The 17,574-nt window shown below is 44.5% G+C and overlaps 1 protein-coding gene across 1 annotated transcript in view; it reads right to left on the bottom strand.

Annotated features, from left to right (window-relative positions):
* USP11 (ubiquitin specific peptidase 11) overlaps nt 1–17,574 on the bottom strand; it is a 2,050,211-nt gene that overhangs the window by 778,137 nt on the left and 1,254,500 nt on the right. Inside the window, exon 13 of the mRNA XM_069647415.1 lies at nt 4,011–4,223. Within this exon, the coding sequence (XP_069503516.1) occupies nt 4,011–4,223 (213 nt within the window). The remainder of the gene's footprint in view (nt 1–4,010; nt 4,224–17,574) is intronic.

The raw sequence follows: 17,574 nt of genomic DNA, 5'->3' as shown, positions 1-17,574 counted from the left end.
GGAGTCGGTAACCGGGGCTTCGTTCTCTACCGGGGAATCTACTCTGTATGTTTCCGGGTTATCCCCTTCTTCTTCCTGTTCCTCATCATCCCCATAGTAGCCCGTCCCGGTTTGCTCTTCTATCATAACAAATTCTTGGTCTCCACAAAAGGAAGCCTCTTCTTAATACTGTGAGTATGGTGTTGCGTAAGGTTGTACCTCGAAGGGTTCAGACCTCATTGGGGTTTCAAACCAGGCCTTTTTACTCAGGGGGATAGGATCAGTAGAGCCTGAGGGTGTAGCCCCTTGTGGATCATACGAGAGGAAATGTTCTGGACTTTTATCATAAAAATCAGCCAAAGACGACATTCTTGACATGACCCTATCTATGTCTTCATTGGGCAATTTTTTGGAACTGGGAATGACTCTCTCAGCAAGTCTATGGGATTTATCTTGAGTAGCTTTGCTGGTTGTGGACCTATCAGCAGACCTGGGCTTGTCTGTCTGTTTAGGGGGGGTGGAGTGTTTCACAGGTGTGGAAGAATGTACAGGTAGTTTCTTCTGCTGTTTCCCCCCCTCCCTGTGCGTCGAAAAATGTTTTCCCTGTCCCTTAGTGGCTCCGGAGTTTTTCGACGCCTGGCGTCGAGGTTCGGGAGAGGTGTCCCTGTCCTTCGAGCGTGGGGCCTCGCTGGCTTTAATTGCGGGCTCCGGCTCTTGGAGCGCGGCCTGGAGGTGGAAGTCATCTTCGTCTTCCGACGATCGAACTTCTGTTAGCCTAGGGAGCGAGGCACTCTTGGCAAGAGTGGATGATTGCCTGGAGTCATGCGGCGATCTTCATCGAGAGCGGCGATCTTCTTCGAGAGCGCCCAGAGGACACCGAATCGGACCGTTCTGTCTGTGCCTCTTTCCGAGAACTCGACATCGTCGAGTCTCGGTTGGACTTAGTGTGTTTAGCGTGTGTAGTATGTGAAGCACTTGCGTCGCCAGGGGTCTTCCCCATAGCCGCCCTGCCGGACGACCTTCCGAGGTCGGGGACCTGCGCTCGGCTGTCTTTCGACGCCGTAATGCCCTCGCCGTCCGAAAGTACGGCGTCGCTGCCATCGCTGAAGGCGCCCTCCGCTGCCATGGCCGCCTGCCTGGCGTGGTGGGCCCAACGCTTCGTCGAACGTTCCTTAAGTGTCTTAGGTTTAAACCTACTACACGCTCTGCAGTTAGCTTCGGGGTGGTCCCTCGGCAAGCAGAGATTGCACGTGGCGTTGCCTGTCGACCCAAGGGTATTTGCGGTTGCACTTGGGGCAGAATTGAAAAGGGGTACCCTCCATACGCACCTTGAGGCAGCGGGCTCTTAAGTGTAGGAAATGTATAAGGTGTACCTATATACCAAGAGTGTAGAGTATGTACCACCCCCCACTCTCCCTACTTGCAGGGCCGAGGCCAGCGGCCTACCAGGCCCGGGCCGAGGCCAGCGGCCTTCCGAGGCCCAAATCCGTCGTGCAGCAGCCGACGGTCGATTTCTTCTCCAGCCGGTGTCGAGTGTCGAAGTTGGGGTGGGGAAGGATGTCGATAGATTAATAATTTCAAATTTTAGCAAAGTATGGCTAAGGCCAGGGGACTCCGCAAGATGCTTCCGACTAGTATGGCGGAAAAAAACAATCTGAGGATCCTAGACGCGTGAGGGATCTTGGGTACAGTGGACGTCACACTAGGGATAGTATTACTGGCACGCCCTGTGTCGACGCCCATTTTCGAGTTTCGAAAAACAAACGAATACTCCGCAGCTTCCACTAGATGTCGGCCTATGCACAGCATGTGATCTAAGCAGATTCCACAAGCCTCAGAAATATATATATATATATATATATATATGGCTTCATACATAGCTGCAGAAGTAGCCTTTACTTAAATACTTCAATAACACCTAAGATGAGATAATGCAAATGTTTGCTTCAAATATAGCATGTGTTTGTATGAGAGTAGTTTTACTTTCCTTAATTTTCAGGACCCAAGCTAAATTCTGTGGAAAGGCCACATCTACTGTATCAACTGAATTGGTATGCCTCAAATTGGACATTCTAAACTGCACCCCTCCCAACCCCATTATGTTTTCCTAGGACCATTAGAGCTTTGTTTTCAATAAATTAACTCCTCATTTTTACAATAGCTTAAGGTGGCATTTAATAAGCCTCCAAGAGGCTTTTAAGTTGTGCTGCAAGTGCATAATCAAGCAAAGTAGATTGGGTGTGTTGCGGGCGTGGCAGCCTCCTAACCAATCAGGAGGCTCAGAATTTTTTTTTTTTTTTACAACATGGTAAAACCCCCACCCTGAACCACGTTGGAAGCAGGAGGCCGTCATCTTCCCCGCCGTTACTAAGGTAAGTGCAATCACCCGCAAGATGTCCGTGAAATAACCCCCAAAAAATAATTGGGTTTGAAAAACCAAAATTACTTGGTTTTTGCACTTTTTAAAATAATTCTGGGGGGCATCCCCTGCGCCCGACCCATTTCCACCTACCCCTCAAGTTATATTCTAACACCACGCCCCCTCCCCCATCTGTATTTATTTTTAATTTCAAACAATTTGAAAAAATTGGAACAAAAAACTCTATCATTTCTACTTCGTTATTTTCGAATTATGTACGGATATCCCCTACCTCTGCACCCAATCTTTCCACCCCATCAGATCCCACCGCCTCCCCACATACCTTGCGCTCCTTCACACGTCACAGCTCTGTTGCAGCAATGGCCACCATGGAATAGGAGAAGGGACGTGTAGTTCTCTTCTCCCTGATTCATGGCGACCATCTTGATTTGTCGTTTTTTTTGTTTAAGTTGAGAAATGGTAAACACACCGTTTCTCAACTTGGAAAAAAAAATCTATTAGTACACTGGTGCAACGTGCCGGGATCCGATTAGCAATAAGCCCCTCCAGGTGGGGGCATTACCAGGCCAGGTAATGCCACCGGCTGACGTTAAACACTGCAATTTGCTCGGGATTATAACAAGCATGGTATTGGCCCCACCAATCAGGGGTTTAATAATTAAATTAAGAGATTAAACATTGTAAAGGCGAGGTCAGACCTCGGTCTTACTCCCACCTAGATCATTGGCTTTGTGAATGCACCCTTTTTACTCAAATGTATGATTCTGTTTTTTCTTTGTGAAATGAATTGATTGAAACTCATGGTTGATACATACTATTAAGGGGTGCCTACGATATTGTACACGAGAAATGCAAGTATAAGCACGGAAACCAGTATTGATGCTAGGAACAAATATGAGTCTTTCACACTGACTCGTTAATACTTAGTTCAAACTGGCATAACATGTTCCTTATAAGTTATATAGGAAAGCTTGTGGGTAAAGTGTATTCAATTTAACTACTTTTGACTCATCCTGGCATGGAATATCCTGGGGTGAAATATCTTCAACTAATCAAATGAGCAAAATGCTAGCTTGGACCTGAAAATAAAAAGGCATTCTCTCAAATCAGAGTGCTTTAATTGCTTTAGTCTCTTCTGTGACACCGGGCGTGGATGCGCAAACGCACAAAACCAGGTTTTATTGACATTTCATTGGAACACCTTGGTACTTGATCTTATTGCGTCATAACGGAACTTGAGAAGTTTAAAGTATTTTGGGATTGTTTTCAATGGAATGAAAGTAAATTTGATCTAAATATAGTATCAAAGTATGCCTGATGCAAGATATTGCAGCTCTTAAAACAATAAGGAGAAACAGAATTATAAAAACTGTGCAGCGAAATGCTAAGTAAAAGAAAGCAGGCCAAGCAAATCACTTTTGGAATAGAAAGGTTTCTTTTACTTAATGGATTTGCTGTCATATATGCAGAATTTAAGTATATGTTTGAGTAAGATCAATAACTGCATTAAATTGATTGATGTTGATTATGGCTTAAATCAGTAGTTCCGATGGTTTCATTGCACCTGAAGTAGGATTTGATGTACAGGAGGCTCAGTTCCCTTCCTAAAAGTATAAAGGGAAGGTTGCTCTTAGTAGTGTTCCATACTTACGAGAGCCTATGAAGTAGAATCTGGTACAGTGAATCCCAGGTGAGCTTTTCCCTTGGAACAGACACCAGTAGAGGATGGCCAAAAAGTGAGACACCATAGTAGCTATCCGCATACTCCCTTGAATGTGTACGCTCCCGAAGGTAGATTGGCAAGACTATATCATCACCTCCTCCACCGTCCTCATCGTCTAGCGCATTGAGGGAGATCTCGTAGCTGTGGGTAACAAAATACAAATTATACACCACAGTCAATATTAGAGTATTAGTCTTAAGTTGTACTCGATCCAGAAAAGTGGAAGGTTTACCAAAAGTTGCAAGTCAAGATATTTGTCCAATTCAGAAGGTCAACCCATTCTCCCCACCATCCTACTCTATTTTGTTTATTGCAATATGGATTAAAACCATAGACAGGCCGTATGCAAAATACTAAAACCGAAAATACATCTCAAATTATCACATTTCAATAATCTATTATCACATAAAAGAAGAGAAATACACTCTAAAAACCATAGAGTATATAAGAAGCAGAGTTAAAATGTTAAGTAGGTTTAACGCATATACAATTAGTTGCAGAAACAAGGAAAAGGAAACATGATTTGACTGACCTACTTGTTGCAATTCATAGTTTGCCTTTTTTTAGTTGGATGTTAATTGCCTGCTACCAGGGTCAGCCCTTTGGTTTCTTATCCAATCCAGCGCCACCGACAGGCGCAAGCCAGCATTCAACAAAGGCAGGAGAACAAGGCTCCCGATTGAGCTGATCGAGTGTGCCGAGCTCAGAGCGCAGCACCCTTTTTCAGCTCTGCTCCTTGCTAATCTTGCTTCGCGCCATTCTTCACTACATTGCTGCCTGCACTGGACACACCTCCCTCCGAACTCACAGCACGCGCCTGAGGAGTCTATGCAAGCCAGCTCCATGCTACACCTCTAACATAACGGCGCACAGTGAGACTTACTTTCGAAACTGCATGGCTCCATTTCTCACCCTTGAACTTTTGTTTATACCATTGTAAGTACCCAAGCCCTCGTACCAGTGACATGTGTCTAACCATGGCGCCCCGTGCTCACTAATTACTGCATGCCTGTATTCTTTGTCCTAAGCACCCGGGTCCTTGCGATGCTACTGTAGGACCTAGCCAACTCTCCAACCCATTAGGAACAAGAATTCCCGCTCGTTACGAACAACTGGTTTTCATGATCGTGCTCCAATATGCGGTGGCAGAGACCCTCACCTGTTTTTGTACTCGGGTGTATCTGCTCTACTTTCGTTCAAACCACCCACCAATAACTGCTCCCTTACTGATGTGCCGCATTTTACTGCTAAACCTACTACATGCATTGCCCTGTGTACTTAGAATGAGCACCCAGTCAAACGTTAGCATTTTCACATGCTGTACTCAATATTGCATTGCATTATATACCACATTGCATAGCTGCGCCCTAGCTCTTACTAGCCATGAAAACATATTGCTCCTAGGAGTTGCTTTACTATGTTTGCACAGTGTACTCCCCCAAATGTACATGCCCATTCACCACTGACATCAGAATTCATCCTAGGCCATCTTGTTACCTGCCAAATACATCATAAACTCGCCAAAGCAGCTGGTTTAACACCATGTGTATGGTTTATCCATCACTACTGCCATCATATGACAAACAACTAACGCTGCTCACTAGCACTTCTATAGTAGCCACACCACAACCACCAATCCAGCATGATCATCAAACATGCCACTAACACCTTAGACACCACGCCATGCTCAAAGGATGCTTTCATCCAGCTAGGTTTAGGCCTAGCGCGCATACACTGCCCTAGACACTACCCCCTACATTGCCCCATGCCCTTTTCTGCTTATTATACCAGCCTTCACTATGACACCACCCATGGCTCCTTTATCACACCCCACTACGCCCCTACTAGGCATAACCCGCCGGTCCAGACTCTCCTCTAGAACCTATACCGCTCATGCACTCACAAGACCTTTACTAGGAATAACAATGAAATTAAGACTCTCCTCCTGAACCACCAAGAACCGCACTCTCTCCCAATCCTCTGGCACTATAGATATACACCAAGTGACTGGCACTCCCAAAACCACTAATCTCAGCATGCCATCACACACTAAAACAAAGAACAAGCATCAAAAAATGAAATGTACCACCCCATCTCCCCCACCAGCGCGCTCAGCCCAAACTCACTGCTCTCCCCAGGCATAGAAACTTTAAAGTCTGCCCTACTCAACATATGTTACCTAGACGCACACGCCATTGACGTACACAACCTCATCCTAGAATACAAACTCGACTTTCTAGTAACTACAGAAACCTGGCTCCAACCAAAATCGGGCCCTTTGATCACATTAGCTATACCACCAGACTATACATTACTCAGAGTAGACTGCCTCGAGGGCACCGGAGGAGGAGTTGCCATCATCTCCAAAACCACTCTCTAGTTCAGAGAATGCAAAACAGAATCCTTAGTAGGCTACAAACTCCTATCTCTTAAACTAACCACAAACCCCAAAACTACCATCAATTCCTACCATCAATTTCCTAGTAGTGTACAGAAACCCCAGTCCCACTAATAATCCTGACACTGAACTACCCCTGCTCATCTACACTCTCCTCAAACCCAACACCAAATGTATCCTCCTAGGAGACATTAATCTGGGGTTCGATGACCATTCTGACCTCAAAGCTAGTGCCTTCGACAATGCATTCCTCGAGATGCAATTCAAACAAATTGTTAACTCCCCAACCCGCTTAAAAGGGGTGAATCCTGGATTGGATTCTAACATTGAACACCACAGTCCTTGAAGGCATCACAGAAATGTCCTGAACCGACCACTGCCTCATCAGGTTCAACATTATCACAAGGGGGGACCCCGCCCCAACCGCCACCCCATCAATACCCATCCTCATGAGAAATTCAAGGAAACTCACCCCTGAAAAATTAACTCCATTGCTGAACAAACTAATGAATACAAAACCACCAGTCAATAACAACCCTGACACCATCTCACTGCACTACCATACCTGCTTGAAGTCAGCCATCGCCGAAATTGCTCCTCTCAAATCTAAAATTCCCAAACACAAGCACAGCAACATATGGTTCAACGATGATCTCATTGAACTTAGAAGGAAAAAAAGAGCACTTGAACACCTCTCTAGAAAAAAACCCAATAATGATTCTAAAAAAAACTCCAGCTACTATACAAATATTACAAATTGGAAGTATATACCCAGAAAGCCAACTCCCTGAACTTACGCATCACTAATGCCACTTCTAATAGCAAAGAGCTATTTCAGAGAATTAGAAACACCTATTCCTCCTCCTAGCATAGTCAAAGCTAACAAGGCATGGTGTACCACCACCCAGTATGCACTAGCATCCACAATAAACACTCTTCAAAACAAAATCAACTCGCAAAGAAAACGTCTAGCAGCCACCATCGAGCCAACCCGCCTGCCATCTTCAGACACCACAACCAACATACCTAAATTCCAGTTTACCCCAGTGACCCAGGATCAGGTACTAACAACTATAGATTCACTTAAACCCTTTAATTGCAAAGGAGCTACCTTTCCTGCCAAACTAGTCAAGGACTGCGCCCCCATTTTAGCACCCACCATCACTAATTTTGTCAATGCCTCATTCAACACGAATACCATTCCGACTAGTATTAAAGAAGCTTGGGTTACCCCCCTCCTCAGAAAACCCACCTTAGATCCCACAACCCCCACTAACTATAGACCCATCACCACAGTCCCCTTCCTCCTCAAAATCATAGACAAAATTGCATACACCCAAGTCTAATTCCACCTTGAAAATAATCAACTACTAGGAGAAAGACAATGAGGCTTCCGCCCCAGACACAGCACGGAGACAGCCTTGCTGGATCTTTAATACCAGATGGACTCAATCAGGGACTCGGGGAAACTATGCATACTATTATTACTGGATGTGTCCGCAGCATTTGATTTAGTAGACCACAATAAACTATGCCTAAAACTAGCAAACAATTTCCACTTTTCTAAGGAAGCCACAGCCTGGATTAAAATCATTCCTTGCAGACCGAACATCTAGAGTAGCCATAGACGGTCAGCCGATCCCCTATCAGTCCAATTGGGAGTTCCTCAAGGATCCTGCCTCTCCCCTACGCTCTATAGTGTGTACACTAAATTACTCTTTGCAGCACTAGATGCAATGGGAGTAATTTATAACAACTTCGCAGACGACACACAAATACTTATTCCGCTATCAGGCAACTTTGAACAGGACACCATTTGTATAAGCAAAATCTCTATCATCCAGAACTGGATGGCGGCAAACTGCCTCTGTCTTAACGGAGAAAAAACAGAGATCCTCATAGTAGGCTTCCCCGTTACACTAAGCAAGCTTCACCCACAATACACAGCTATAGTCATTGACGGCACCCCCATTAACATCTCCAATCAAGTTAAAACTTTAGGGGTCTATCTGGACTCTAGCCTTACCATGTGCAAACACATCAGTGCACCCGCCTCATCCACATCCTACACTGCCAAACTTATTGCACTAAACCAACCTTTCCTTACTCCCCAAAACAGCATCACTTTCTCCAGAGCTCTCATTCTGGCCAAGATGGATTACTGCAATATATTGCTACTAGGGACCTCTAAAAAAAAAAAAAAAAAAGAAAATGAACTATCGCAGAATAAAGCGCGAAGAGCAGCGCTAGGCATAAAAAAAGAGTGATCATATATCTCAACACAGGAGAGAGGCACACTGGCTACCTATTCAAGCCAGGATACTTCACAAAACTCTTACCCTAACACACAAATGTGTCTCGGGTAATGCTCCCAGCTATCTCAACCAAAGTGCAATCTGCAAAACCACAACCAGAACACTCAGATCCAATGCAGACACGTACCTACTCATCCCCCGCTTCAAGAACGCAAGATAAGGTAGCTCCAGTTCCCCTGTAGCGGCCCCTAGAATTTGGAACGCACTTCCAGTTAATATTTATAATGAGCCTTCCCTCATCAAATTCAAGAAACTCCTTAAACATGGCTCTTTAACAAATTCGAATCTCATTACAAATAGATAGCAAGACACCTTCTGGCCTTGTCCTAGCCTTGACATCCAGTATCTCACCACTTCCACTCACATACGCATAGCCATTATACTATTTTGAGACAATCACTGTAAATATTAAATAATTGTTAATTCCTACCATGTAAATAAATATTATGTGCAACTGTGACCACTTTATGATTGTAAACTTGGTTTACCATGTAACTAGTTAAGATTGTAAGATTGCTTGAAACTCTATTCTATACCATTGTGAAGCTAGCTATATTGTGTAACGAAGCAGATTTGCTTAAGCAACATGTCTTCACCACTGTATATTCAACTAAGACCAAGTATACTTGTAAATAAATAAAAATACCTCATAAAATCTTTAGAAAATCTAGGTAGTGACAATAACAAGGAGACATTTTCACCTAGCATGAGTTTAGCCCATACGCATTCCTCTGCGTGCACAAATGCAGAATCAAAAAGCCCTTTAAAACAAACTGTTAGGACAGTTTTTCTGAGTTCCAACTAAGGGCTAAGTGAAAATATACAACTGAGACAGTACACAACTCCACTCTTAGTATAGGGTTGCGCCACCTGAGTATGTGGTAATGTAGACATAGCAGCCAGGCTCATCTTAGGGGGAGTTGGGGGGGGGCTGTAGTAAAGTACAAATGGTCCAAAAGAAACACTTACACCCAGAAGTATTATAAACAAATAGGTCAGGGTAAATCTTGGTGGGTAAGTACTTTGTCAGAGTCCTAAATACAATATAAAAACACAACACAAAGCTTAAGGTACACAGACCAAAGCATAGACTTCGTTCAGAATAACTAACCGTATTTATGGGCAAGTCAGACCTAAATCATACACATTTAGAATAGAACACACCTATTCAGAGGGAGTAAAACCAGAAGTTACTTTTAGATTACTTACAGTAATTCAAGGGTAGTAGACACGGTCAGTCATGCAGTGACACTCAGCTACGAAATCACTTAGTAGACCAACTTTGTTACCAGCATACTTTTCTGAATAGTGGAACACAAATTCATGTAACAGTATAAACCTGTAACTACATTTACGACAACCTTCAGTTATACTAGGTGAGTAAAACCTGATGTTGTAATAACCTTATTCAGAATGGCGCACAGCAATTCCAGGTAGTTAAAACACAAGGCAGACCTATTCTAGACAGGCTAAAAAGCAGAGCAGAGGAAATTAAACCCAGTTGGTGAACGTTTAAATTTATATCCTAACAGAAATAGCAAATGGAAGCCAACAGAATTACTTTTGGAAAGTGAGGAAACCAATTCACAGGTGAGTATATATACTTTCAGAATAGCAAAACACATTCAAAGGATAGTAAGAACTTTTTGTAACTGCTCATATTTCAGAGGGATAGTTACCAACCAACTCTTTCACAAGTAAGTAACTTTTTAACACTTATTATACTTTTCAAGACAGATTCCTTTTCATATCCAGTCCTTCCCTAGTCTATTGCATGAGTTCTCTCAGAGGCAGAAGAGGGACCCTAGTGGTCTAGATGCCAGCTACAGGCAGGTTGAGATAGGTTAAGTTACAGGAAAAGTAAGAGTTCATGAAGATGCCTCTTCAAAATAAGCAAGTAGTTCACTTTAGAGTTAGTTAGGGCCCTGGAACATCAGAGAAGACCCACCCTAGAGGGATTCCAGCATTGGGCTGTGCGAACTGGATGAGAGGACTCCCAATCATATGAATCACATCCAAAGCTTTATAGGAATCACAAAAAGGCTTAAGGTAAGTAATACCCCAGCCAACACAGTACCTCACTACAGATTAAGAGTTTGCAGTTGGACGTCTTCAAAATCTGCATCCAAAAACTCGGCCGATTAATTCCTTGTCGTGAAGACTGAAGACAGGACACTGGAAGGGAATTTGCAGCAGGGATCAATGGGGAAGACTCCAGGCAAGGGTTTATTTGCAGCTGGATGTGGTTCTGTGGTTTCGGTGATCTTTTAAGGAGCCAGGAGAATATCGTTGGTCGGATTCTCGTTGCTAATCTGGTCCAGCACTTTGGTGAGGGGACTTCAAGGATTCAAATAAAGTCTCTGGAGGTCCAGAAGGATGCCACCAACATTTCAGCACAATTTGGAAGACCGTGCACCGCATAATGGGTCGAGGTACTGGGGTATTGCAGCCCGGCAAGGTCGCAGCATGCCAAGGGATAGCTCAAAATGCAGGTCTCCTTGAGTCTAGTGGGTCTCACCAGGCTCTGGGTCGGGGTCATCCTTTTCGGGAACCCCAGGTCAATTGGAAGGAAGGCTTACACAGCAAGCTCTCGGGCATCGTTTCTTCAACCTCCTCTTCAGTTTCAGCTCCAGTTGTCGACTTGTCAGCAGCTTCCAGGTTTGGAGTTTGTATCAGGAACTACAGCACAACCAGGACAGGCAGCGCTGCCCCCTCCACTCCCACACCCCCCGACTCAGAGTTGGCTCCTTTCAGGCAAGGTGAAAGAAAGGGCTGAAGAGTTTGAGATGACACCTCGCTTCCTGCCTTCTCAGACTCTGGAGCCTGGCCGGGGAATCCAAAGGATTCCCACTGAAGACAAAACTTCCATTCAGGTCGTTCCTGGCAAGAATGGCAGGGGAAGACCTCAAACAGTAAGCACACAAGAAATAGTGATAAAAGAAGGAGCCCATCATTTTAGCGAAATGGTGGCCCTTCTGTGCATTACCAAGGCTGAATTAACAGCCTGCGAGTAATAAAGACTAAAAGTCAAAGGTAAAACCACTACCACCAGCCACTCATGTACACTAACAATTGTAACAAAATGTTACCAGGTAAGTAAGAAAGGCGATACATTGTATCCCCAGCACACCAAAATGTAAAGGGGATGAAAATCCCTCTTTAATTCTTGGGAACTGTAGTTCACCCAAGTACATGAAAAGAAAATGACAGGAAGCTCAAAGGGGCAACCCAGCCTAAGCCCAAAAGTTATAGGAAACCAACTACAACCATGGACTATGGAGAGCCATAGAAAGGTCACCCATAAAAAGAGTAAAAGACTAGGTGGGGGAGAGGGGGGATTCCCTTTCACCTAGGGACAAGGTAAAATAGTTACCAAGTCCAAGCAAAGAATTCTGGGGTTGACACAGGTAAGGACAATGTTAACATATATACGAAAATCACACCTAACACAAACCAATGTTAAGTTAGGGGTTTTGGGACAGCAAATCGTTGCATGTTTCAGAGTTTCTAACTGTCCTCTAGAGTGACAGTCTCCAAACGCTTTCCTCTCTGGGCAAGCCCTGCCTAAGTTCTAAGGATTCTCTAGTGTGAGTTTGGTTCAATTTGAACCTCAGACTCTTCAAGCCACCTTGCACGGTTTTATGTAACCTGGGAGGGTTTCACATTTCATAAAGAGAAAGATAAAGAGAAGGTGTACAGTGAGTACGACCGTAATGACTCAATAGCAAGCCTCCATTACAGCTTGCGCTTTACCAGAGTTGGATTACTTGGCAATTCTACAGTATCAGACCCAATATCCCGGAGAAAATAATCCATAATCTGTGCAAACATTAAATATAAGGCATTTTTGTCAAAAAGCAAGTCATTCGAATCACAGAAACCGGAGCTTGCAGGAGATTTAAGGATTTGCGCACATAGTCTTCGCTTTTTCCATAGTACCAAGGATTGAAGAGATACCAAACACAATGTGTCCGAGGACACAACTAGGGACAGATTAAGCCATCCCTAAAACCTGCTTCCAAACTATACCCCTCTAGTGAATTGAGAACAGGTCCTAGATCAAAAAGGATAATATCCAACTGACAGGTTAAGATTGGAACTATCAGAATTTTAAAAGTGGGAGGAGAACTCAAGAGTCTAAGACTGATATGTTTCATTTGTGCCAACAAAGATTTAATCTTGGCTTGCTGGGTGTCTAGTATCAACTTATGGGAGAGGTGGTTGGAGATCTTAAATCCCAGAAAAACCAGAGTATTCACTTTAGCCCTTTTAGTGTCCCTAACCGACCAGGTAGTCCTTTTGGGACCCTTTTCTTAGTGAAGATTATTATCTTCGAATTACAACAAATTGCCCTCAAGTTATTAAAATTGGCATAAAGTATGAATGCATTTAGTTTTCTTTGAAGACCAATCGAGATGAGGTCAAATAATAGCAAATCATCAGAAAATGAAGGAAGAAACACCCTAATTTCACAGGTATACAATGGACACTGTCCCAAAGTTGATCTACATCTGCAATGTACCATTGATATATTATAGGAGAAACCTTGCCCAACACATTTGTATTCCTCAGGTCAATGAAACTTCCTTGCTCAGTCTAACCTGGATCATGGGATTTTCGTAAAGAAGCAGAATCAGTCTTAGGAAACCCTTTTTCAATTTGGACCACAGACACTCCCTATGGACTCAATCAAATGTGTTTGTCATAGCCATAACGGTTATGTAAATAGCATTTGCCACATTAGTTTGGGTCGAAGCACATAGGAGCATTAATAAACTTCCATTCAATGAGGTTCAGTCTTTGTTGAAAGCCGATCTGGTATTTAGGGATTAGGTTTAGTTTATTTACCCACTTTTGAAAATGGGCCACAAAATGTTTACTTGAAATGTCCAATATCGCTAGTGTGCGATAGTTCCCCGAATCACTTTGGTCCCCTTTTTTTGTATATGGAGATGATATATGAAAGATTTCAGGTTGACAGAATACAGTCTCTTTTATAACGTCCTCAAATAAGGTGACCAAAATACAAGACCATAGCTGTGTTTTAACTGATTGTAATAGGAGCAAGTTAATTAGGAGCCAGTTGGTTTGGACCCAGAGCTTTGACTGCCTTCATAGTTGATCTTACAGTTAGAATGTATTCTTTAGATAAACACCCAGCCCATCAAATTTAGTATATCAATCACGTCTATTGGCTCTTGACTACAAATCGGGGCATGCTTTCCCTCCATTTCTATGGACCCCAAAACTGTATGCCTTTGTTCTTGTCCTGACATTTTTAAGTATAGCCTTCAGTTTCACTCCACTGCACTGCACTGCACTTTTGCTCATTGCTACGGGCAAACAGACCAGTCCTTAAGGCGGTCAGTACTGGGGAAACTATGTTCCCTTTTCTTAATGCATTTTATCTAGGTTTGGGTAACTTTTTATCATTGCACAATGCCTCTTACAATGCATTGCATTGGATCACTGCCTGAATGTGTGTGAGGGGCAGATCTTCCATTGGGTGAGCAGAGTTTCTGTCTCACCCGAGTTTCATGATAAGAGGAGTTCTGCAGTCATGCCTCAGAGATCCCGGAGAAATCCTGCAAGGAGCCAAGTATCCTGCCCAGCTGTGAAGACCATGGAAGACCCATGGACTGTCCTAAGGCGGCCTCATGACTAACTTTTGTTGAAGTCCCAGTGGAGTCATGTCTGGTTGGTGATCTTCAGAAAGCCTTAATGTCATGATCTCTGCTTCCAAAAGGTCAGGGTTTTCCCAACTCCCTTGGAAGCAGATCCATAACCCAGGTTCCGAGTGCCAACCAGTCCCAATTGGGACCTTTTGGACCCAGTCCTGGCGCCAGTGGCACCAGGCTCATAAATATGCCCAGTCCCAGCGCTGGAAGCGCCGGGCTCATAATGCTTGGGTGGACTTACCTGCAGCAGACCATGCTGCTTACTTGCCTGCCAGTTGAGCCTCTGATCCTCTTCTGTTTGGAACTACTTTTCCTGTTGGGTGGGGCAGGAGCCACTCCCTAGGTTCAGAACACTGGAACTCTTCTGGAAAGCAGGAACTCTTTTCTTACCTAGGCGTGGCTGTGGAAGGAGACACCTAAGCACTACAGGAGGCTATTTAAACCACACCCGATGGATGAATCTTGCTTTGCGTTATTCTGCATCCTCTGCAGCAGAACGCTCATCGTGTCTTCTGCATCTGATCCTGGGCCTAAGGAAAAAGGCTTACCATCCTGAATCCAGTCTTCAGCAACACCTATAAAGACAAGAAAGAACAGGTTAGCATTACGGTCTTCAGTGACAGCGCTTCACTTACCTGGTCCATCGGCTGTCACCAACGCCTGGCGCTGCATTCCGGCATCTGAAAGACAAAGGCTTACCTACTCTTCGTGCGCTCCGGAGGTCTTCGCACTGCATTCCGGCATCTGAAAGACAAAAGCTTACCAACTCTTTGCACGCTCCGGAGGCCTTCGGCGCTGCATCCAGCATCTGAAAGACAAAACAAGGTGCGTTTAAAGACATTGGGGAACTTTAATACTCACGTGCCATTACTCCTTTCCACATCTAACCCAGTGGGTATTCCGGCACCCTGCAGCCGCTCCGAACTTGTACCTGCAAAATAAAAAGACAGTTAGAGCGCATCGTGAAGCAGGCAACAAGCGCTTACTTACGTGCTTCCAGACGCTTCTATTCATCACACGGGCTCCATCTTCAACTCACTTCAGCCCGTCATCCGCCATCGCCGGAACCCTGCAAAACAAGAGACATCATTACTAAAGACTTTTAAAGACATTAGAATTACTCGAAACTTACCGTTCGTGCAGTAAACGACGGACAGCAGTCCTCTGAAGTCAAGAGGCCTGCTCCCCTTATCCAGTGAAGAAACTGGTTACAGCACCCTGCCCCGAGGCAGATGGAGAGCACGGCGTTCACTTACCTAAGGTGAGAGCGTTAACCTTTGGGGTTCTACAGGAGAAGAGAAAGGGAAGAAGAGAGACATTCAATAACCCAGTTCATTAATCCCATATTTTCTATCTGCAGACATCTTACCCTTCGAGTCAGACATACAGTGCACAGAGGTCCAGCCCAAAGAGCCAGCCGTGTGTTACACATCACCTTTGAAGATACGGTATACGCCCAGTCAAGACCGGCGCCTCTACGGGAATCAGGTGAGCGTTACACTTAAGTCGTACTCCGACCCTTGGAGTGGTGGGACCAACCATTCCCAACATCTGCTAGGTGCCCAGGCATATGGAGTCTTCGGAAGTGTTCCTGGAACCATCCTGTGGACTGATTAACTCCAGTATGGGCTCCCGCGGTAGAGGCATTGTGGTGCCATGCATTGGGTCAGAACTTTGCAGATCCTCATCTTATGATACAAGAGTCCCACCTGCAAGATTTCGGTGTTCCAGCTTCAACAGGACGCAAGATAGGAGGGCGACTGACCGCGATAGCTGTGTCCCTTTGTTATGTTAATGTGACTTGTACAGCGCACTGCTGCAATTTTTCATGGTCCCTAGGTGCTCTGGCAGATCTGAAAACGAAGGTGGTTGGGAAGGTTAGTGGGGAAGGGAGGCACAAGCGCTAGAGAGCTTTGATGTGCTGTTGCTAGCTGCAGTTCCCAAAAAAAATGGTTACTGTGTGCTAGTATGATTTTGGTGGATTGGCGTTTGCACTTTACTTTGATTCTTATAACGTGCACACAGACCTGGAGGCCTAAGGGCGCACATGTTCCATGCAGGGGTTTTAGTAGCGTGTTGGGTGTTGTGTCGCCGTGCATGGGTGACGATTGTCGAAACCGGATTATCCGTGTCTGGTCCACTGCCTAGAGGAGTGCTGCATCATTGTGAGTTGCATTCATCGTCCGGAACACGTTGCACTAGCTTTTGTGTCCAACCGGGACAAATATAGCAACCGTGACTCCAGGGCTCTGGAGACCGGAAACAACAGCAGCAAAACAGACCTCTGAAGACCTGTCAAGTCTGAAGAGCAATCGGGCTATGGGAGAGGAGGGGGTGAGTTACAGCAATCCTTACCTGCCCCCCTTTAGTTTTGAACACTTTAAAGCTTTACCTTTGTTTGGCTTTGGCAATACTTGTTGCTGAAAGGCCTCTGAAAACTGGGGACAGTTTTATTTACTAGAATAGATACTTACCTGACTTTTGGAACCGTTTTCCCATCCACAAGACCCTCCTCCTAACTTTTTCCTGGCACAAGAAACTACTGAAAACTTTGTGAACTTTCAGGGCACAAGTCCCCAGTCAACTTAGTGTTGGAATTCTGAAGTTGGGGTTGTATTCATGTGAACTGCCATTGGGGTTGTATTCATGTGAACTGCCATTGCAAATCTAACATTACCTTTCCTTTGAGTATTGTGGGGTGGGGTATTGTGGTGTTATTGCACTGGATACTGAGGCTGTATATGGCATACATTACTTACCGTAAATATATTTCTGATGCGTGTATCTGCTTAGAATGACATGCTTTGCATAAGCTGCCATCTAGTGGTACAAGCAGAGTACTGCATGACTTGTTTGACGTCTGTTGTGCCCATGGTCCTTCACACATCGCGGTCCCTCAGATTGTTTTGTTTCTGACATGAGGGAGCGTGAAGTATATGCCAGAGTATATAAAGTATTTGTAAAATGTCTACGTACCAAGAGGGCAGGAAGGGCGCATGTGAATCCAAGCAGATAAAAGCATAAAAAATACGATTACGGAAAGGGTGAGGGTCAGAGCCGGGTAACATGTGGTTCCCGGAAGAAAAAGAAGAGAAGAGCTG

Source organism: Ambystoma mexicanum, chromosome 2q (genome assembly GCF_040938575.1).
Source record: "Ambystoma mexicanum isolate Mex_15411 chromosome 2q, UKY_AmexF1_1, whole genome shotgun sequence".
NCBI lineage: Eukaryota > Metazoa > Chordata > Amphibia > Caudata > Ambystomatidae > Ambystoma > Ambystoma mexicanum.
Note: the sequence above shows the minus strand (reverse complement) of the source record. Positions and strands in the feature narration are given on the sequence as shown.